We start from the raw sequence: 22,473 nt of genomic DNA on the forward strand, positions 1-22,473 counted from the left end.
TGGTAATCCTGAGAGGTCTGGGCATGGCAGTAACTCGGATTCTGGGCGTGCATATGTGAATAGTTACTTTCAGTGAAGTCCCGTATCTGCTTCATGAGTGTGTTCTAGAAAATTAAATACATTGTTGCTTGTGCCTGGAAGACAGACCTGGCACACTGAGGTGGTAAAATGCAGAGGTCGGTTTCTCATGGCCCAGTAAGGCATTGAATGGGGAAATGGAGTATAAACATTCAAGATACAGCAGATGTGAACTTTAGGTGTGCTCTGTGTACCACACTTTGGTAAGTGTAGACTAAATTGGAGAAAAAATTTTCACGAACCCAGATTGTGTGGGGCATTTTTTAAGCAGATATTTTTGAATCTAGGACTTTACCTTGGATTCATTGGTCTGGAATCTGGACCACAGAGACCTTGGCATATATTGGCTTTAGAGTGACATATTAAATAAAGACTAAGCAATTATATAAAGTACAAGTTACTAAGATGTAACTTGGGATGCATTAGAAATGTTTGTGTCTGGAAAGATCATCTTTTACTCTTTTGAAACCTTTAAAAATGTTTAAGTTGAGGAGCTAGTAGGGAATAATTTTTTTTTTTCCCTTTGGCAATTTGTCCTTCATACAGTACGTTGTATAGCAGTATATAATGACTCAATTAAATAGATAGCTAGGATGTGTATAGTATTTGAATGAATGAACAAATTTCCCCTCATGTAATTTTTCTAATTTTGTCAGACTGATTAATATTGTGGTTTATTAATGGAAGGAGACAAAAGTAGTAGATAAAGTTCATTGAGCACTTACTATGTATCAGACATTTTGCTAAATGCTTTATACGTAATAGCTCAGGTAAAGTACAATGCTAAGTGGATTCTAAATCATTTGTATAGACATGAATAACATCTTGAGAACACTGTTTTGTTTCATATTTTACTCAATCTACTAAGTTTTACCTTCCAAGAGAAACATTTAATTATGTTATGAAACTGACTAATTTTAAAATTCTTGTGTATTCCTACATTTTGTTTGCAGTTTTGTTCATTTCAAGGACTAATATCTCTGGCTAATATTCTCTTGAGGATAAAGAACAGAATTGACCTATGATATAAATACCTATAGCTAACTGACCTATGATATAAATACCTATAGCATTTATGCTTATGCAGTTATCTAAACTGGCATTTGATAGCGTAGATGCACGAAGCTTTTAGCTTTTGTGATAGATTGATCTTCTGTGACCTCCAATGAAACACAGAATACCTACAACATATATGCATACATGTGTATACATGATTATATATGTAATATGTATAATATATATAATATATGTGTATGTAAGTATTTTTTATTTAAATATATAATTTTAAAAATCTGGGTTGGGCCTATGGCTTACTAAATTTAACCAATGGAATGCAGTAGACATGAACATGAAACTGAGCCTCCAATAACAATTTGCTCACTGCTCTTCCAGTCTTTACTGTCAATCTCCTCAAGGTCATTTATCTTTTACCTTAGTCACAATTTCTATTTTGGTTATCTATTACTGCATAATAAACTACCCTAAAATTAGTGGTATAAATACAATTTATTGTTTCTCATGATATTGTGCATTGAATGGGCAGTTCTCACGCTTCACATGTTGTCAGCTGGGAAGCTGGAATGGCTAGAAGAGTTGAAATCACCTCACCCAGGCGGCTAGCAAGTTGGTGCTGGTGCTGACTGTTGTCTAGGAGCTCAGCTAGGACTGTGGACTGGAGTCTTCATTCTCCTGCATGTGGCTTCTGCACATGGCTAGGTTGGGTTTCCTCCTCTGCATGGTGGTCTCAGGATAGTTAAAGTTTTTGTATGGCAGCTAGCTACCAAGGGTACAAAAAAGGAAACTCCCATGCCTTATTAAGGCTTTGGCCTGGAGTTGGCACCGTGATCATAGAAAAGCACCCCAAAACTTAGTGGCTTAAACAACAATTTTGTTATCTCTCACAATTCTGTGAGTTGATGGCTCAAATGGAAGGTTTCTCTGCCCCATAGGATGTTATCTGGTGTGCTATAGTCATAGAGGGTGGTTGTTGATTCTGAAGCACACCTGGCTGCGCATTAGAATACTCTGGGGAATTTCCAAAAAATACCCTGACCCCAGCACACACCAAGTGGATTAGAATCTCTTCCATTAGAGTCCAGAGGAGATTTTTTTTAAAGCCCTTCAGATGATCCCAGCGTCCAGCTAGATGGAGAACTACACTACATCTGTAGAGATGGGTGTGAAGGTAGCTGTGGACTAAGCATGAGTCGTTCTCATATCACCGTGTAGGATCACAGCGTTCACATGTGGTAGGTGCTCAGCAGATGTGTGTAGACTGATTGACTGAAACCTGGAAAGAGCTTTAAAATCTGGAAAGTTAAGATGATGCTCATTGAAAAGTTCAGGTTAAATATACAGATATACTTATAAATGTATATCTTTAGTCACAAGTAGAAGGTACTTAAAATTATGCCTTAATTGTGCTAGTTGGGCAAGTCAGAATTTTCTGCCAACCATTTTATTATGCCACTATTTATAAAATACATCTTTATTTTAGTTATGACATCACGCACATCTTCCACAGTCCCAAGTGTTCTATGGATGGAGAAAAGCCATTGATGTGGCACCGTGCATGGCAGTTGTGGTTTCCTTCCCCTCCCTTCTCTTTTCTTCTTGTCCTGCCTCTTCCCTTTTATCTCTTCCTTTCCCTATTGAGCAGAGAAACTTGAGAGATACTAACAGAGCTGAAAGTGTTAATTTTATAGATTAAAAAAATGAGTCAGTGTGTTTTTGTCTCCACCTCCCACCCCCGCCTCATTCTCTTTTCAATCAACATAGTTATAAAGTCAAGAAGAAAGAGTTGATTAGTCCCCTGATGCTCAACAACAACAAACAACAACAACAACTGTAAAACAGAAGTTTCATATCCTATTTTATTTGTTTAAATTCTGCCTCTTTCCAAAAAGTATTTGAAGCTGCACAGAATATAATAACATTGCAGAAAATTAATAACATATAAAAAGAAAATTTAGGATCTTGAAAAAGAGGATGTAGCAATATGATAACGATATGAACTTAGCAGAATTTTCTGAATGAGTAAGAAATTTATCATGGGGTTCCCGATAGGGCAAGAAACAGTTTACATAGCTGTAGTTAGCAGAAAGAAGGAAGTATATAGTGATTACTCAGAGATGGCAAAGAAACTTCTGCTGTGTGACCTCATGGGGGACTTTGTGTGTCTTGACAGCAGCACCCTTGACAACAGCTTCACAACAAACACCAAAGTAGTTTCGATATTGCTGTTCCTCGTAGCTGAAGACATAACGTTAAAGCCATACTCAGTGAAGCTGATCTTCTAAGATGATGTTGGATTGGAGCTGATCTTCTTAACATACCCATTTTTTTTCTTCTTTTATTTTTTATCAATTTCTCCCTTGCTTTCCTTTAGAGTTTTCTTTAAGTCACAGTATAGATGGATGAGTTGTGTTTTTCACCTGCTATATAATTTTGTTTCCCCCTTAGTCTACCATTTACTAATAGAGAAATTTAGAGCTTAGTTTTTAGTTTCTTGGGATCCTTCAAAGACCCTATCTTGTTTCGGTTTCCATTTCCCATTTGGTGACACTTGTTGATGGAGGAGAGGCTGGCAGATTATGTAGTTACTCTGGAAAGTGACGGACCAGGACTCAATGTATGTTGATGTTATTGGCTATGGGCAAGGAACACTTTTCCTCTTATGACTCTGCAGCTGTAAAAGTAATGATGCAATTCAGAGCAGCTTAGAATATTATGGTGGCAGGTATGGGTACAGATAGAAAAGCAAGAGGTGCTCTGCTTCTTCCAGTGAAATGAGCTAGCAGAGACCTCCCTTCCCAAACACTCTGAATCCCACATTTGGCAAGTTCCTTCAGCTTAAAGTCTTCTGCTGGTGTTGTCTGGTCCTCAGAAGTAATGATGAGCTGAATCTGAACTGAATGGAGAAGGTGATTTTTACCATGCAAAATTTGTTTGCGTAAACTTGGATTTCAGTTGTCTTTTTCATTTCTCTTTTGGCAGCAAACATTAATGCTTGAGGACATGCTGCCACTCATTTTGGGGAAGCACCAAATATTTGGGTTTTATCTGCATTCAGACAGAATCAGTTTCAAGTTGTTTCTGTAGATATTAAAACATAAATATTTAGATAAAACAAGTTTATAAATTATGTAATTTACTCCATAATCTGTGGAATTATGAATTTTTTTCCTATGGTAGATTGAAAAATTTATTGAACACTTACTTTGTAAAAGACATTATAATAAGTAGTTAGCGCAGAGTTGGGGGCTACATTAAAAATAATAGACATGGTGATAGTCCACTGTAAACTTCCAGTCTAGTTAAGAAGTAAAAAAATTAAATTAAATTCATTAAATTATTTTAAAGTAGAATGTTTTTAAGAAACAGAATTATTCAATGTAGTAAGAGTTGAACATGAATATGTTTGGGGCACCTTAGAAAAAAGAGTACATTGAAGTTAGAGATAGGTTCAGAATAGGTAGATTTTAAACCAAGGATTAAAAGAGACAATCAACATGGGTTAGTAGAGATGACTGAATTAGGAATGAGGAAGATTAGGATTATACTTTGAAAGTTGTCTTGTGTTATCTGGAAACTTCTTGAGATGGAGAACTTGTCTGATAATAATTTTCATTACAATATTAAAATAGAATCAATAAGTTACTTTTAAAATGTGAATGCGGCCCTGGTGAATGACTCATTTATTTGAAGTATTGGAAACACAACATTGCAGCATGACAGAATAATTTTCTTTTACTATTTTTGACATTTGTTTTAATAGAGTATGATGTATACATATCATACACATATGTATATACATATACTTATGTATGTATATATACACACACAAATATATATATGTATATAAAATTTTGTGTGTGACCCCAGTAAGTTCCTTGATGTTCAGATAATATACTTTTTACAATTAATTTTTTATCTATCATCCTCAGGAGTGTGGATGATCTTCATGTTTTATTTAAAGCATTATACTTCAGTTTACCATATCATGACTTTTTTATTTAGAAAGGTATATTTTTGCTTCTATTTAAAGGCTAAAATTCTGAAAATAATATATTCAGATCTCTCTTTGGATCTTTTAATTTTAAAATTTTAAAAAGAAACTTTGACTTTATTTTGGATTGTTTTTGCAACACTTGTATTTGTGTCTTAAGATTCTTTTGATTTATTTTCAAAGGGGTCTCTGGAATCTATATTTAAAAAACCTGAAAAATGAGTCTTTTACTTATACACGCAAAATAGCTGTTAATATTGTAGTCCTACTTTGTTTAGACATACTCCATTGAGACAACTAATTAGTCTTGATGAGAAAGATTATTCTATGATTTTTCCTCTTTTTCATTTATATTGTCTCTGTCAAGAACCATTATCATCCATCCATTCATCCATCCAATCATTTATTCTTTCATTTGTTCATCAAATATGTATTAAGTACCTACAATATGCAAGAGAATGAGCTGGTGTCTGGATGGGTGAGAAGAAGCCACAGAAGTGACTAGATCATGAGACTTTGGGAGACAAATATAGGAAATGTTAATTTCCATAAGTAAGGGTTAAGTAATGTGCCTTAGGAATTTGCAGATAACACAGAAGATTTCTGACTTGTAGGGAGGTGGGGTGAGTGCTGCAGAAATACTTTTTCACTTAAGTTGACCTACTCCATCCTGGTTTTTTTTGAATGCAGGAAAATGTTTTACTCCTTAGCATTTAGTAAAACAAATGTGATAGAAGATATCTGTTCTCAGCTCAAAAAGCCTAGAATATGCCTGGCTTTTTCAAGATATTTCACATTGTTAGTATTTTTATTTTTTATGGTTAAAATACAGACATTGTTAAATACTCATTAAAATGACAAAAAGTATGAGGAGCTATCTGCCCTCAAAGCCCATGTTCTTTCCTTTCCTTCTTACTAAAGAAACTTTAGTTGCAAAATTGCAACTGCAACTTGAGAAGTGCTTATTATGATCTTTCTTCATTTTTCTTTTGTTTAATTTTATACTATATTATTTTCAGAGGCAAAATCAGTGAAGGCTTGGACAATTTAAAACGTGTTAGTCCCGTAGGAGAGACATACATCCATGAAGGACTAAAGCTAGTAAGTTCTTTTACATTTATGAGTATGGGAGAGAATGTTTTCTTACTCTGTAATGAAATAAATTGTAACTCTCTAGTAAAACTCAAAGACCCCATTACATGTTTATCTTAAAATTTTTTAAAAAAATGCTTTTAGTTGTTCTAGGGATAAGACAGATAGAAAACATTTACCATGGTGATAAGAAAAGTTTGGATGACATTTTGCCTTTTATGGGATTTTCCATTTTCTCTATGGCTATATTCAGAGAACCACATTTTCTATGTGGTTATAGTCAGCCAAGGCTAAAATCTTTATCATTTAAACCCTATACTAACTACTCTATAATGTGAATATATGTATATTTCAAATTAAAATAGTTAACACAAAATACCCTGTTTTAAAAGCCAGTTCATAATATTTTGATTTTGTCAGACTTAAAATTCAGCTTGATGGAACATGCTGGTTAAAAGTTAAGATTAACTTATGAGTTGGACAATTATTCTTCATTTTCAGGCAAATGAACAAATTGAGAAAGCAGGAGGCTTAAAAACCTCCAGTATCATAATTGCTCTGACAGATGGGAAGTTGGATGGTCTGGTGCCATCATATGCAGAGAAAGAGGTGAGTATTGAACTGAAACGGTTCTTTACACCCCAGTGTACTTTGCTGTATGTCTCTGCATGTATTAGCCTGACATTTGAATAATTCACCTCTCTGTCTTCCTCTCTCTGTCCCTCTCTCATTCTCTCAATAGGCAAAGATATCCAGGTCCCTTGGGGCTAGAGTTTATTGTGTTGGTGTCCTTGACTTTGAACAAGCTCAAGTAAGTCCAGCAGATCTGCAGCCTTTAATCTAAATCACATAACTGTCTTAAGGAGAGTTTATCAGATTTTTTTCACTGATGACTTATTATGACTCAAATCAGTCATTAAAGATTTTCTATAAAAATGGCCCCATGTCTTGAGCTCTATGTAAATAATGTCTGAATTTGACAGGCTTCATTACCTAATCAAGCTGAAGACAAAACTCTAATTTTCTTGAACATTTATTCCATTTGAAGGAACTAATATTGGAAAAGCTGTTGGATTAAAACAATATGCATACTCCTCTTCTTTAACTCAACTGACAGGATTATCATGACAAGTCTTGTTCAAATGTTTTAGTTTGAAAACTCAACTCAGGAGTTCAGGGATTTGGGAAGTCTGTGTAGGAGAAATCTTTAATAATTTTCCCTAAAGAACCAATTTTTTTTCATGAATTTTTGAGGGTTTATGTATTAAATTTTTTTCCCCACTCACAAAATGATTTTACATTTAAATATTTGGTTGAGTGTGACTGAGACTCCTGTGTCTCATGACATTTACAGCTAGTAGAGCTCTGAGCTGTTTTGAAATTGAAACTTGATGCCAGTGTAAAGGGGCTGTGTCTGATCTCAGTTCATTTTCTTGTGATGCATTTAGAGTAACACTAGTCCCATCACCTTCAGTTCCTGACAGTGAATTAATCCACTGGTATAATTTTTCAAGTGAATGTAATTGACATGTAATGAAGTGTATAAAGTGTTGTATGTCTCAACCACCTCTCAATTAAATTTTCCTCCTTTTTCTAAAGCTCGAAAGAATTGCTGATTCCAAGGAACAAGTTTTCCCTGTCAAAGGTGGATTTCAAGCTCTTAAAGGAATAATTAATTCTGTGAGTATTTCTCTGGGGTCAGGAAAGGCTCGTAATTTTAGATATATTTTAAACTATAGGAAGTAATCTTGATATCCAGTTCAGTGGGTCATTATCTTGAAGAAAGAAGTTAAGAAGGAAGTTTGTTGGGTGTTGCAAATGCAGGGAAATTCTAAAAGATCTGGATTTTGTTTGTTAAGGGAGATTTGGTATTAATTCTTGCAAATTGAGCTCTGTGAGCCTGGGTTTGTGATTTCAAGTTTAAGATTTTCATAAACAGTCTCAGAGCACGCTTTGAGCATGGAGTTCCTCACTGTATGGATATCTTGAAAGTTTTATAGGCTTTATAGAAGAGTAAAATAAAAATTTGGATTGGAATGTGTGATTGCTTCCTCCTCCAAATATGGTATTTCTTAACTATCAGTCAGGCAACTCGAACGGGTGGCAGAGTATTTGACTGCGATTGTTGTTCTTTCCATTTTAATGATTAATAGTTTCACTGGAGCTCATAATATTTCTGTTTGGAATTCAGTTGAGCTGTCTCTGGTGATCATTAGAATCTGGGCCATCCTAAACAGGGTATGGGGAAGTGGAGTGATGAAATGCAAAGCAAAACTCCTGGGCTTTCACAGCTGAGGTTTATGTTTCATTTTACTGCCTTTTGCTAGAAGCACTAGGAGCAGTTGCTATTAAGTATTTATGATATTTTGGTAAACAACATCCTAAAATAGAAGTGGATAATATATATTCTCTAAGCCAAAGCTTTTTCTTTAATCCTTGGGTATTTATTGAAGGAAAAAAAAAATCTCAGTTTTTTTCTGACATTTGGTTCTAGAATTTAAAATTTGTTTTTAAAAATCATGTTTTTCAGAAACACAGAGTGAGATTTATTGCATTTGTTTTTGGTAGTATGTAGGCTTTTTTCCTCTTAATAAATGGATCTTTTCAGGAAAAACATACAATTTGATTCTAAAACATATCAGTACGACTAGTGGACAGGCCAAATATAAGTGCAGGATGGAACAGAGATTCAATTATTTTAGGAGTTTACATATGTGTTTAGTTTTAGGAAAAAATTTCAATGTGAAAAAGTAATAAATATTTTCGTAGGTGGATTCAAGGTACATACTCTACAACTGCGATTTGTTTTACAATATAGGAAAATGTATTGACAATGCAAAAGGGAGGATAATTTGACCCTGTAAAAAACAAATCAGTGTATTGTATTTTAAATAGAATTTTATTGTACTTGGGAATTTGCAATTATTTTTATATTTGTACTGGGAAGGAGAAACGACCTCTGTGGGTTTTCCCCTTTGCATTTTTTTTCTCTATATAAAAGGATTAATTCAAAATCCTCCAGGTGACTAATTGGCTTTTGAAAACTCTTTTTGTGGGTTATGACTACAAATATCTCCTTCAAAAAATTAGTATTTGACTACTGGAGGAGATAAAGTTGTTATTGTTTTATTATATTTATTTGTTCAATTTCACTTTTTAAATTTGTATAAGAAAACTTTAGAATGGAATTTCAAACTACAGTGTTTCTCGCCTGAAGTTCTTGATAGACTTTAGCTCAAGTAAGTTATGTCGAAAGATTTAGCATGAACTTAGACAAATTTGCGTTATTTTAGCCACACATTATGAACAAAGCCTCTTGAATTTCATCTGGAGGGGGCTGATGGGTATAGCTATAATCTCATTATAGTTAAACTGTAGCTATTTTGTCACAAAAGGAGTTGTAAGTGATCCTGAGGGAAGCCCGCCTCTGGGGAAACCCTAGCAGTAACTTGGGAGAGGAGGCAGGTAGACAAACGGAGCCTTACAATCAAAGTTGATCTCACTAATGGTTGAGATTTCTATCAACATGATAATAGCTTGGGATTTCTGCCCACTTTGTAGAAATTTAAGGCACTAAATCAAGCACTTTATCTCTCTTCAGGGCAGAGATTGTACCACCTCTGATAATATACAAAAGCTGTACTTCTGCCTCAAATTTGAATTACCCTTTATATTTACAAAGTACCATCTTATCTTTAAAAATTATATATGGTATTTAAACACATATAGTGTATTTCAGGGTAAGAGCTGAGAGAAGAGAATCTCTCTCTGTTCTTTATGGTTTACCAAACTAATGGGTAACATGGTACTGTGGAATGTATTTACACAAAGCTAAGCAAATGGAAGAAATCAGAAAATTTAAATCTTTCAGATGTTTGGTACTCTGAAGGCAAAATATTTGCTAAATTGATCGATAATTTATTTTTCCTGCTAGAAGTTATTTAAATACATCTGACCTTATTAATTGTCAGTGCATTAATTTCCTTGAAGTTAATCTTTAATTGAGAAAAAGTGATAACATGGTTTTCTTGTTTTCTTTGTCCTCCCTTCCCCTGCCCACTAAAATCCAGTGACCTAGATGGTCTGGTCCCTATTGTAAAAGATATCACATTTTGTTAAGGCATAGTTTGTTTAGAATCAACTTTTTAATCAACAAGGATAAGAGTTTAACTTTGGAGCCTTTCTTCATTATAGTTTTTGAAAAAAGAAGAAACACTGTAGTAGTTCTAACTTTTATAACTTCAAAACAAGGGACTGTAAAAGGCCTTTGTTATGAACATATTAACAACTTAATACCTTTTCTAAAATTTATTTGATTCGGAAAATCATTTTAATGGTCTATTTTAATTTGGAGGGAAATGTATCATTTCAAAATTTTTAGATTTCTATCCCGGCAAACATGATACGTATAACATTTTTTGTACTATTGGTTTAACCTCTACTCTTAATTAGCATATATGAGGGTTTGGAATTCATTATCTCAAGGAGGTACTGGTGAAAAACTTTTCCTCTTTTTTACCCTTCTTTTCCCGTTGTACAATGTATTCTTTCATTTCCTCATTTATTGAGCTCTTACTATGTTAGGGCATGGTATTAAGCTTGGAAGAGGGGGGACACAAACTTATATAAGACAAATTCTTTGTTCTAAAGGGGCTGGAAAATGACGATTCGCGGTTTGGAATATGGTGGCGCCCTGCGAGAATTACAAAATGTGGGAATTTGGAAAAGGGAAATTTCAGTGAGTCATCCTATGTGATAAAAAGGAATCCTGTAATGCAGTATGTGTTAAAATATCAATATGGCTAGAGTAACATTGACAGAGCGGTGGAATGAGTTTGGTTTTACGAAGTCATGGGAGGCTTTTTGTGGTGGGATCTGAACTGCGCTCTGACAATTGGAGTAGATTTAATTAGAAACAAGGAACACAGAACTTCAGAAACAGCCTGGGCTGAGTGGCTGAGACACAGGAGGGTTTGGCTTGGATGGTGGAATGATGTGGGGGATAAACATTGGTAGGTAGGTTGGATCCAGATTATGGAGACCCTCAAATGTTTGAGTGGTGAAATGGCTCTTTTTGCATAAATAGTCGAGGAACCATGGAAGATTAGAGCATGAAATTTATAACAGTGAAAGTTTACATAGAATATGCTTATGGTAATGTATGGGATGATTTGAAAGATGAAAAGCTGTGTTATGTCTCTTGCAATAGTGCTTGTGAAACATGGTGAAAGGAAACCTAACATAGTGAAGACAATATGAGATTGGAAAATACGAAGACCTGAGTGTGGGTTCCAACTCTGCCACTGCCTAGCCATGTGACCTTGTGTACCTCCTATAGTGTAATCTCTCTGAGTTTTAAAATTCTCATCAGTCAAATGAGGATAATGATATCTATATCAGTAAATTGTTTTGTGAATTAAATGAGATAATGATTAAGAATGATCTAAGAAGGGCTGACTTTAAAACATGTGGTAGGAAGCTAGGAATGGCTGGAAGCTAGGACCATGTAGGATGGGATTATTGATCCGTCTGTAGGGTAGTCCACGGAGAGAGCTGGCCAACATTCTAAATGATCAATGACTTAGGTCTAAAGAGGGGTGGTATTGATATGTGCAAGGATCAAATCTAGCAAGTGGGTCATAACAACAAGGATTTCTAGATGGTGTAGCTACTCAAAGTCAAGTATCTGGCTGTGCCCTAGTTCCGAATTCTCAGGGCGTAGGTCTAGGACCCAGCCGACAACTGGAAAAGAAGATTCAGAATTCCCATGGCAAAAGCTATGTAGAATTTCAGGATCCTCCATTCAGAAAAAAGAGCCGCAATTCTTGTGGGAGAACTTGTGGTGCTAATTAGTGATTCAGAGTAGAAATGTTACTTTGTTAAGGGGAAACCACAGCCCCAGTGGACTATAGTTCCTTAGGGCTAATTTCAGGCACTGGGATTCTAGGTCTTTCACAATAAAACTAGGTCAAGGACTGCAAGGGAAGCAATTAATAAATTCTCTGCCCAGGTCAGAATTATGTCAGGAACAGGGTGGGGCTGAACCTCTAGGTACGAAACTGTTTGCTCTTTCTGAGCCAGGCTCAGAAGGCTCTGGCAAATATTAGCTGGCAAATACTAGTTGTTGTTGTTAAAATTGTGATGGCTGTGAAAACTGGAAATAAAAAGGTAAATGTGGGAAGCTTTAAAAAATTAAAAGAACCTGGGAGCTCACTGGATATAGGATGAAAAGGACAGAGAGGGCAGTCAGGTGTAACTTGGGCCTTCCAACCCTGATAATATGAGTATCTAGAAGCATTGAAAGTGAACGCTGTTTTCACAGAGGGGTCGGAGGGTTAGAGGACAAAGTGGAATTGGGCAGGAGGGCAGGGAGAGAAGGTGAATTGGGCCTGGGAAGAAATCCCGGTGGGGGGATGTCGCTGAGGGAAGTGGAGATCCAGGGAAATGTTCAAATCAGAAAACTGCAGAACTGAGTCATTCTTCCTCCTCTTGTTCTTTCTCCTCTCCCTTGCCCACCAACACAAGGATATAATTCTGTTTTCCACAGATCTTAAAATCGTTAAACAATTATTTTTGGTTTCTTGGAAAGGTGATTGTAGAACTTTTATTTGAAAATAAAATTGTATTCAAACTAAGATAGGCCAGACTAACCTGTGAGTACCATGTGGTTTCTAGTGCAGTGTTTCAAAAGGCAGTGCTGTGTAAGAGAACATTAAAAATAAAACAAAACCACGATTAGTGAATAACAGGGAAAGAATAAAAATCAAAGTGATGTGGAAAAGCCCCTCCTTTTTTTCTAAAAACAAGACCATGAGATGTTTTACTCTTTCCAATTACTTCCATAAATTTTTTTTGATAGCACACCTCAAAAATATTAAGCATAAGAGATAAATCAGTTGTGAAGCTGTTTTTATAGATAACCCTGATCCAAAAGAATTAAGAACACTGCATCCTAGGTGATGGCAGCAAACTTCCTAAATACCTAATGGGGAAGTAAAGGAGCCTAAATAGGAAAGGAATGATCACTCACACATGTAGGAAATTTAAATAAAACTGTAATAGATTGTTTACTTTTTTACTGAAAAAAGTAAAATTTACATTTCAAAAAGTAACTTCATTCATAGTGCTGGAAATATAAGCTTCATTTGACCTTTGGAGCCAAGTTGTTTGTCTCAGTAATACCTATTGTTGTTATTATTATTTTTAAAAAGTATCTAAGAAAGGTGTCTAAACTATGTTTTAATGGAATGAGAAGACGTTGCAAAATCATTTTCTCTACAGGAAGATCATTTTCATAGAAGAGGGTACCTAATAAACATTCTGATAAGACTTCAGCTTAAATGCTTTTAGCAGGTTCTGCTATGAATGTCGACTGCTTAGTTGTGGAAATGTCTATTTATAAAATTATGGTTTAATGAAAAACCTAAAGTCTGAGCTAAATATAAAGATATATTCACAGGAAAAAAAAAAAGCCAAACTGGTACAACTTACTCAAAATTGGAAATCAGTTTCTAGGACTCCTTTTAAAAAAGACTGGCTGGGCTTCCCTGGTGGCGCAGTGGTTGAGAATCTGCCTGCTAATGCAGGAGACACAGGTTCGAGCCCTGGTCTGGGAAGATCCCACCTGCCGCGGAGCAACTAGGCCCGTGAGCCACAACTACTGAGCCTGCGCCTCTGGAGCCTGTGCTCCGCAACGAGAGGCCGCGATAGTGAGAGGCCTGCGCACCGCGATGAAGAGTGGCCCCCGCTTGCCGCAACTAGAGAAAGCCCTCGCACAGAAACGAAGACCCAACACAGTCATAAATAAATAAATAAATAAATTTAAAAAGGACTGGCTGTAGCATGAGGCTCACTGTGCATCAGATTCTTCTGGGCTTCTATTTATCCAAGGATCTTTAGTACTGAATATAGATAAGGTGTCTCCTTATAACATCTTTCACATTAATGGTTAGGAAGGTTGGGACCGTATTTCCCACCTCCTCCTTTTTTTGCCTAATACAGTGTTGGGTTAGTAGTTATTGCCTAATTCATGTTTATCAATGAATGAATAAATAAAATCCATGCTTCTTGAAAATATTTTTAAATTTTTAAAATACAATTATGGTGTGTTTAAGCATTCAAAAAGTCAACTCCTTTTTTCTGCCAGAAAATACTTTATTTTGAATTGACTTCTGATTCCACATTACTTTGACTTTATCCTCTTATTTATATTCCACTGTATTAAGACTTTTGGTTACAAGTGACAAAAAAGCAAGTTCATACTAGCTTAAGGGAAAAAAAGAAAAAGAAAGGTATTGGCTTATCTAACTAACTGGGTGGTCCAGAGGAGGAAATTGCCTCAGGTACAGTTAGATCCAGGGAACCAATCCATGTTCTTAAGGTCTTCTCTCTTTGGAAGTTTTGCCTGTGATTCTATTTGCCTCATTCTCTCCTTGTTCCCATGAGTGGCAGTTGAAAGTAATTGCCAAGTGTTTCAGCTTACATGGGCCTCAATTAGCAAGCCCATTGGAAAGAGAGAGCTGTTGTCTCTGGACATCAGTATAGTCTGTCCCAGTTAAGGACTCTGATTGACTCAGTTGAGTCAAGTGCTTATTCCTGTAACAATTACATAGTCAACAAACATATTTGGACCAGCCTGAGTAACCTGCTCACCCCCGTGATGAAAGATTGGGAGCAAGGTGGAGAAGGCTAATGATTGACAGTCTCACCAGGACCACATAGAGTAGAGAACAGTTTCTCCAATAGAAAGGGAACACTTCATGGATGTGTAAGGATGAAAAAATGTTCTGGGTAGGGAAGAAAAATCAATAGTATTACAGTCCACTGTATTAAAATACATTTAAAATATTTTTGACATATTCTAATAAGGCACTCCATTCCTTCTAAATTCAAATTAACTAAAAAATACAAATAGAAAATTTGCTTTAAAATAGTCATTTAATTTACTGAAGTTTTATAATCTTGACATCCTTTGTCCAATGGTCTATTTGCATTTGCATGATAATTTTACTTAATAATAACATTATTCTTTCCTTCTTTCTTTGGTTGGGATTGTAGTGTAAGGAAATCAAATCCATTTTGGAAAAATAATTAGTTTTTTGTGATATTTTGTGAGAAAACTAAAGTGGTGGCATTAGGTTACATAGCCAAAATTAAGTGCCAAATGTTTATTTCTTAACATTAATCTGTTGGGCTACAAAAGAAGATGACCTTTAGAGGCTCACTTGTTTTTGAAAGCAAATTCAGTTGAGTAGAAGGACATTAAAAAGGGGGATAAAATGGTTAAGATTTATGATTAAATGTACCATCAGTGTAAATTATGATGCGTAAATGCGTAACTTCTCAGTTATATCTCATTTTCCCCCCTGAAATAACAATTCCTAATTTATTTGGAAGCATATTTTTGAAAACTTACTGTGTTCAAGACACTTTTCTGATGTTGGGTTACAGAGATGGATATGGTACCCTTGACTTTTCTGAGCTTACAATTCTTAGGGATATGTGTTTGTAAAGTCAATAGAACTGATAAAGCTTTTTTTTTTTTTTTCTTTTCTATTCTTGTTGCATAGGGAAATAGTTTATTTGCCACTCTGGATTTCTGAAAAATCAAATAGAACAAGTATAGACTTATCATGCTTGTCAGGTCTATTTCATGTTTTATTTAATGAAACAAGGGAGTGGGTAAAGAGGTCTAATATGAAATAATATATGCATCAAAATGAAAAACATTTTGAGACTCAATTTCTTTAGATTCTGAACAAATAGTACATTTATTATTACTTTACCCCATAATTTCAGTGCACTTTTTATGGAAAGTCTATTTATCCTTTAGGAAAGCATTAAATGATTATTCTGAGTTTGTACTGAACAAAAGAAAATAAAAAAATCAGAGACATATAAACTTTTGTTTCATATCACAATGCACTTTGGGGTGTATTTCTATGGTATAGTGAGAAAGGAAGACCTGCTAATATGATTTGTTATGAAAACTGCAATTATAACATGCAGAAGAACTTAAATGTTGTTTCGCTATTTTGTTTCACAATTTGTGATATGGGCATAATTTCACCAACAGTATAATCAGAACTACTCATCTGTTATGTTTGGAGCAGAGAGGAGTAAAAGGCAATGATTATAACTTACATTCTTCCCTAGATTTATTAGAGTAAAAGTTTGTTTAGAATTTGTCACTTGCGCTTATACTACTCACTTACTTGCAAAGGGAGAGAAAATCCATATTTAGAAATGGGTCAGTGCAGAACATGCTGTATTGAGCAACTGGCATTTTGAAGCTCCAAGCATTTAAAAAAAACAAACACAACCAAAACACGTAACTACAAATTGCAATTGTTTTTCATTGACGTATTACCTCTTACAGAAAAATACATTTGGTAGGAATGTTTCACAGCTAGAGAGAAAATAAAATCATATCTGAATGTTGAAAGGTAAAAAAGCAAACAAGAAATGATTGTGAGAAACAATCTTTCCAGTTGTTTTAGCTGCTTATTTTATGCACATGTGTGGCTAACTACTAACGCTTCATTTTAGGGGGATCTTTTTTGGGGAACTAATGCTGTGCAGTGATTTTTTCCTTATGAGATTTAAACTTGGAATGCTTCATATTTGGGATGAACTCCTGTAGTGCTTAAGCTTCTCAGTGAGTCAGAAAAAAAGTAGCTTTTTTTTTTAGACCTTATTATTATTCTTACTGATATTTTCTGACATGCTGTATGACATGGAAATTAACAGTTTCTATTTGTTAGGATACACTGAAGGTATTTGTAAATTATCTGTAACGTTCTGTTGTACATTGTGTTATATACTCAAAGTCAGTGTTAGAAAATTATTGCTAGAATGAATATTTTGAATTTTGAATAAGGTCAAAAATGTTGGAGATGTTTGGGTAGCATATTGAATTTAAGTGTGAAGAAATAATCTGTTTTTTTGGAAAAATCTTTTTATTTAGAATTGACCTTAAAAAAGAAAGTCACATTCATTCAATGGGACTTAATATCCTTTTGCTCTTTCACATATACTATCCAGAATCAGCCCTCTTTTTAAAAGAAGATGCATATCTTAAATTTGTTCCTTTTCATGTTGTTTTTATTGTTTCTTTTTCTCTCTGTTAAAAAAATGTTATTTTTGCATTTGGCTCACTGCCTTATGAGTGCCATTGATTACCAAAATTTGAACTATACAAATAACTTTTCCTTTCATTGTGTGTGACCAAAGATGTGATTTGATTGACTCAAGTAGCCCCTCATTAAGCTCTGTAATTTTAAATATACTTAACTGTTTATTGTTACATACCCCATTTATTTGTCTTATAGCCAAAATGCTTGTGCTTTTTATTAGAAAGTTTTACATTTACTCTTCAACTAATTCAATAAATATTGAGAAGCTGCTGTTTATAACATTGTGTTATATACCTTTTATATTAGATTGGTTTTAAATATGAAGTATTATTATTCATTATAAAAGTTTTTACATAGTTTCTTCTGGAATGGGCTCTATTTTCCAAATACAGTAGCCTTACCATCACCATTTAGAAATTGGAAAAAATATAGATTTTTAAAATCTGTCTTGGTTTATACTAGTTGTAGGAAGTGGGTTTTTGTTTGTTTGTTTTATTTAAACTGGATGCTTGATCTTCAAATCATAAGACCTAGATATTGCTCCCAAATTCAACATGAACTTCCAAGACACTGTAGGTCCTAAGTAATATTTTACTTCATTCCCCCCCCCCCATCTTAACTAATTCCATGCTAAATTTTATCTTGGATATAGCCCAACTATAATTCTTTACTAATTAATCCCATTTTATCTTCAATGCCAGAAGAAAAAGGCCACAGCTATATTCATTGTATGCATTTTTTAAGGCCATGATGTGGCTTTTACTACTTCCTACATGTTCTATATTTGTCATTATAACATGTCCAGTATGTAAACATGTTCAGGAACTTACAAGATCTCAATCAAAATATGGTTTCATATATATCTTAAAATATCTAAGAAAGAAGAAATCAAGTCTGATGCTATCTGGTTGTTTCTGCTGTAGATGTTTCCATGATTAACACTGTCACTTCACCTGGTTATTATTCAGTCCTTATAAAGATCTGATCCTAACCCTATAGGCAAGCGGGATAAGAAATTGCTTCGTGGCCACTGGGATTCTTGGAAGAGTTGTGTCTCTGACTTAGCAGCGGTTCTCACCCGGCCATAAATCTTGCCAGTTCTGGCTCCAAAGTGCGTATCTGCCCCTTGTTGCTCTGTATGCAAATTGGACCTTTAGTGAAATCCTGCAGCCTGACCACATGCACTAGACGCAGACTCGATCCAAATTAATTTGGAATATGCCTGGAATATCCAGGGTGAAACACCATTCTGATACTCCATTCAAGTCGAACTTCTGGGAAGGGACAGCACAATGGAATCTACTTTCATCTCCTGCCAAACATCTGTATCTCAGAGAGGCCAGCGGGCAGAGCTGACTCCTAAGGCTGCATCTGGTCTTTCCACTAACCAAAACTAACCCAGAGGGGGCCATTACCAACCTTATCTTATCCTACCCCACTCCCTTGACAAATAGAGAAATTCCGTGAAATTCATGTTTACAGAGTTCACCAAACTATTGAGAGTATTCTGATGATCTAAATTGTACAAAGAACGTATCGAAATTGTATACGAGTTAGAAACAACAGAAAATAAATAGCTATAATTTGTAAGGATGAATGCTATTGTTCCGCCTGCAGTTTTGTCCCAAACAACTCAGAAGAGGGGAAATACTTGGATTTTCACTTTCTTATGACATGTATTCAAGACAAATACATTTTAAATAGGACAGAAAGTTTTGATAATGAGAAACAACAGTGACGGTTACAGGGATTAAATATATAAAACCATCTTTAGTCATTTAATTCACAGTTTGGGACAACAAGCTGGAATGTAGACGCTTTACACAAAGTAACAGAATTTAGAATTCTATATATTTCAGCCTCTTTTCTATTATAGATTTGTATTGGTTTATGAACACAGGTCTTGCAGATGGTGTCGTGTATACCATCAGCTGCTCTGCCTAGACCTCTCCCTCCTGGAAGTTCACACTTTTATCTCCTACCCAACCTGTGCCTTGTGGGTGGAACTGTAGGTTTAAAGACCCTGTGGTTCACAGATTCTGGAGGGAAAGAGACTAAGAAAAAGAGTAACAGAGGGACAGACATGTAGGCAGACCTTGTTTTCCAATGTTGGCATCCCATTTTAGAAAATGTTTTCCCTCATGCTGCTTGCGTTTCTTGCTTTACTAATGTTTATGTTGCCTGCATTTCCATGTATAGGGATTTTCATGGTTTAACAAAATATCCTCCTGAGGCTATAATCCTGTCCAGGTTGTTTGAACGGTCATGCATTCACATGTTCACATTCATATATCAGTATGAATGCGTTCATGACATGAGAACAGCTATGTTGAAGTGGAATATTTGGGGAGATAGGGCAAACGTGGATCGTAATTGTGTTTAGAAAAAGAGTGTCTCTGTGTGTCTAGCAACCCAGATGAGACAATGAGAGGGGAGGGACACAGACTCATTTAGTCTGTATCAAAAATTTGTCTCTCCACGTCAAGAAAAAATAAAGAAAAACCAAACCAAACCAAACAAAATCACCAAACTTCTGCCTTCTGGCTCTGAATGTGCCTTTCTGTTCCCAGGACTCAGGCAAATTTTAGAGTTTTAGAACTATGAAACCTAAATACCATTGACATCATTACTTTTACGGAAAAAAAAATCTGTCCTAAGATCGAATAACAAATTAATTTTTCTAAGTTTGATTTTAGTTTCCAAGTGCTTGTTGTGTTCTTATACCAGTATTAGGACCTCTGGTAGCTTGTTGTTCTGGTAGCCTGGCTTGTCTTTTAGCTTCTAGGTGATGCTGAGAAGTAAAAAGTACAAGTGTTTTATCTGTGCAAAACCAAATTTGAGAAAGAAAGCGGTAATAAAGTAAGACAATAGAGAAAAATAAATACATAAAAAGAGAGAGGCCCCTAACCATTTGGTTATCCCATATATTACTAACTCATAGGATGATCTACAATTTGAATTTATTCACAGTCAGTGGTGTTGGGAACTTTAAAACAAACCTGTAAAAACCCCATAAATAAAAGTGAAAGCTTAGTGACATAATTTTGAAGATAAGAAATAAGCCCGATTTTAGATTGTTTTGGATAGTATAAAAGGTGTCCAGGCAAAACAAGCAGGTAAATTTCACTAGTTTGTTGGATATTAGGTTTTGTAATGGGTAGACCATTTATCACAAGTCTGGAGGGTGGCAGAGGGCACTGATTAGAGGAATGGGCTTTGGACTCAATCAAACCTGGGGAGATCTGGCTCTGCTATTTAAAAAGCTAATTGTTCTAGGACAATTTTTAAAAATCTCTCTAAGTTCCAATTTTCTCATCTGTAAAATGGGGATAAAGATAGTATGCAGTCTTAAGACTTGGAAGGATTAATTGAAGAAATTTATATAAAGTGCTTAGCACAGTTCCTAGAACATAATAAGCACCCAAGAAATGGTAATTATTATTATTGTTAGAAATTCTTTTGAATTTTTGACTGCTGCTAGTTGTACTGAATTTACAAAGTTTGACTTTTGTCATCCATATTAACATTTGAGGATTTAAAAGTAGGGATTAGATAATAATGTACATATTTTTTTCATTTATAAATATTCCTTAATACTAATATTATTTTTTAAGTGAACAGATGCTTCAGTAGTATACTTTTTTCATGGTGATCATCAAGTTCTTTGCCAATTTATATATATATATATATATATATATATATATATATATATATATATATACACATAAATGGACTCCAAAGTCTCAAATGATGCAATTTTGCATCTAGTGTGTCCATGACTTAGAGAACCCTGGTTTTATTAATAGCATTTGGTTTGTCTTTAAATTCATTCTATGGTGCTATTAGCTCTCTTGATGTCAACTAAGGCCGACCTTTATTGGAAACTATTTTCTGTTTCTGTTGAGACTTAATGAAGGCAGATGGCAACATATATTTGAAGAAACATCCTTACAAGGTCCTCTGTTGTACAGGTGATGAAAGTGCAGAGTATGAAAGATAATGCATCAATTATCATAGATGGGACACCTGATCCAATGTTCAATCAATCAGTAACAGTATTTAAGTTGGTAAAAATTAACTAGTGTTCAAAATAGGTGTCCCATCTGTCAGTTGTCATTTAGTGATGACAATTTTAATGTAATAGGTCCATTCTGAGGTCTTGAGCATTTGAACTTGTGCAATTACTTGGTGAGACTAGATTATGAAGTGCTTTGTATTTATGGAAGTGCTTGTTTAAAAATTTAATGTAAACTATTTGCATACGAATATTAAATCACAGCAACTTCTAGTTGTTCTTTTCTTAAAATAGCAACATGGTAAACTCTAGATAGAAAAACCAAATTTAGAGCAAATTTTATTTTCTAAAATGCATACACTTTCTTCTCTCCTTTCTTTCCCCACCACATTTTCTTGCTCTCTATTTTATCATGTGAAGATGGTTTAGGTGAACTTAGTTTCAAATTATGGGTCTCTGGATTTCCAACCTTTAAAATTTTTTGAAAGGCTAGATGCTTTTTCACATAAATTAACTTTATTTTGCTTTATCTTGGTCTTTTTATGATTGTTGATTTACTTACTAGATAGACATTTTTAATATTCTCATTAATTCGTGCATTCAATCTGTATTCTCTAAGCATTTTTTTTGTTGTTTTACTGTGTGTACAAAGCAATGTGCTAGTCCTGGAAGGCTAGCACAGTATAATATGATCCCATTTCTATGCTCAGAGTTTGTCTTCTAATAGAGGAGGTGATTCAACACTCAATAAGATCCTAAGAAATAAAAAAATCAAAATAAACTTTAGAGAAAGGTAGGTAGTGTTCTGAGGGGGATTCATCTAGATTTTGTCAGATGGTGATGCCACTTTAATGACTCATGGTCTAAACTGCTTGTCTTTCAATGAATGTGTTACCTGAATCACTTTTTCATTCAATAATATCATTTCTATAGAACTCATTTTGTTAAAATAATTAAGTATGAATATTAAACTAATGTAAGGGTATTCTTATATATAAATGTATATTATACAAGTTACTGCAAGATGTAACCAACCTTTAGTTATCCTTAATCTCTGCTTAACGTAATTTAATTTTGTTAATCTCAGACTTGAATAGAACATAAATTTCTAAGTTTTCCTGAACTTATTCTTGAAAATCAAAATA

The 22,473-nt window shown here is 34.7% G+C and overlaps 1 protein-coding gene across 4 annotated transcripts in view; it reads left to right on the forward strand.

The window, feature by feature from the left end:
• Window positions 1-22,473, forward strand: part of ANTXR2 (ANTXR cell adhesion molecule 2) — a 160,382-nt gene that overhangs the window by 9,499 nt on the left and 128,410 nt on the right. For all 4 annotated transcript variants that reach the window (XR_014243739.1, XM_082389377.1, XM_082389376.1 and 1 more), the window contains exons 4-7: window positions 6,106-6,187; window positions 6,680-6,787; window positions 6,921-6,989; window positions 7,778-7,858. Coding sequence is in view for 3 of the 4 variants with exons in the window: in XM_082389377.1 (XP_082245503.1) it covers window positions 6,106-6,187; window positions 6,680-6,787; window positions 6,921-6,989; window positions 7,778-7,858 (340 nt within the window). In the remaining variant the exon portion in view is untranslated. The remainder of the gene's footprint in view (window positions 1-6,105; window positions 6,188-6,679; window positions 6,788-6,920; window positions 6,990-7,777; window positions 7,859-22,473) is intronic.

The sequence above is a fragment of the Balaenoptera borealis genome (genome assembly GCF_965194805.1).
Source record: "Balaenoptera borealis genome assembly, chromosome: 4".
NCBI classification, from domain to species: domain Eukaryota; kingdom Metazoa; phylum Chordata; class Mammalia; order Artiodactyla; family Balaenopteridae; genus Balaenoptera; species Balaenoptera borealis.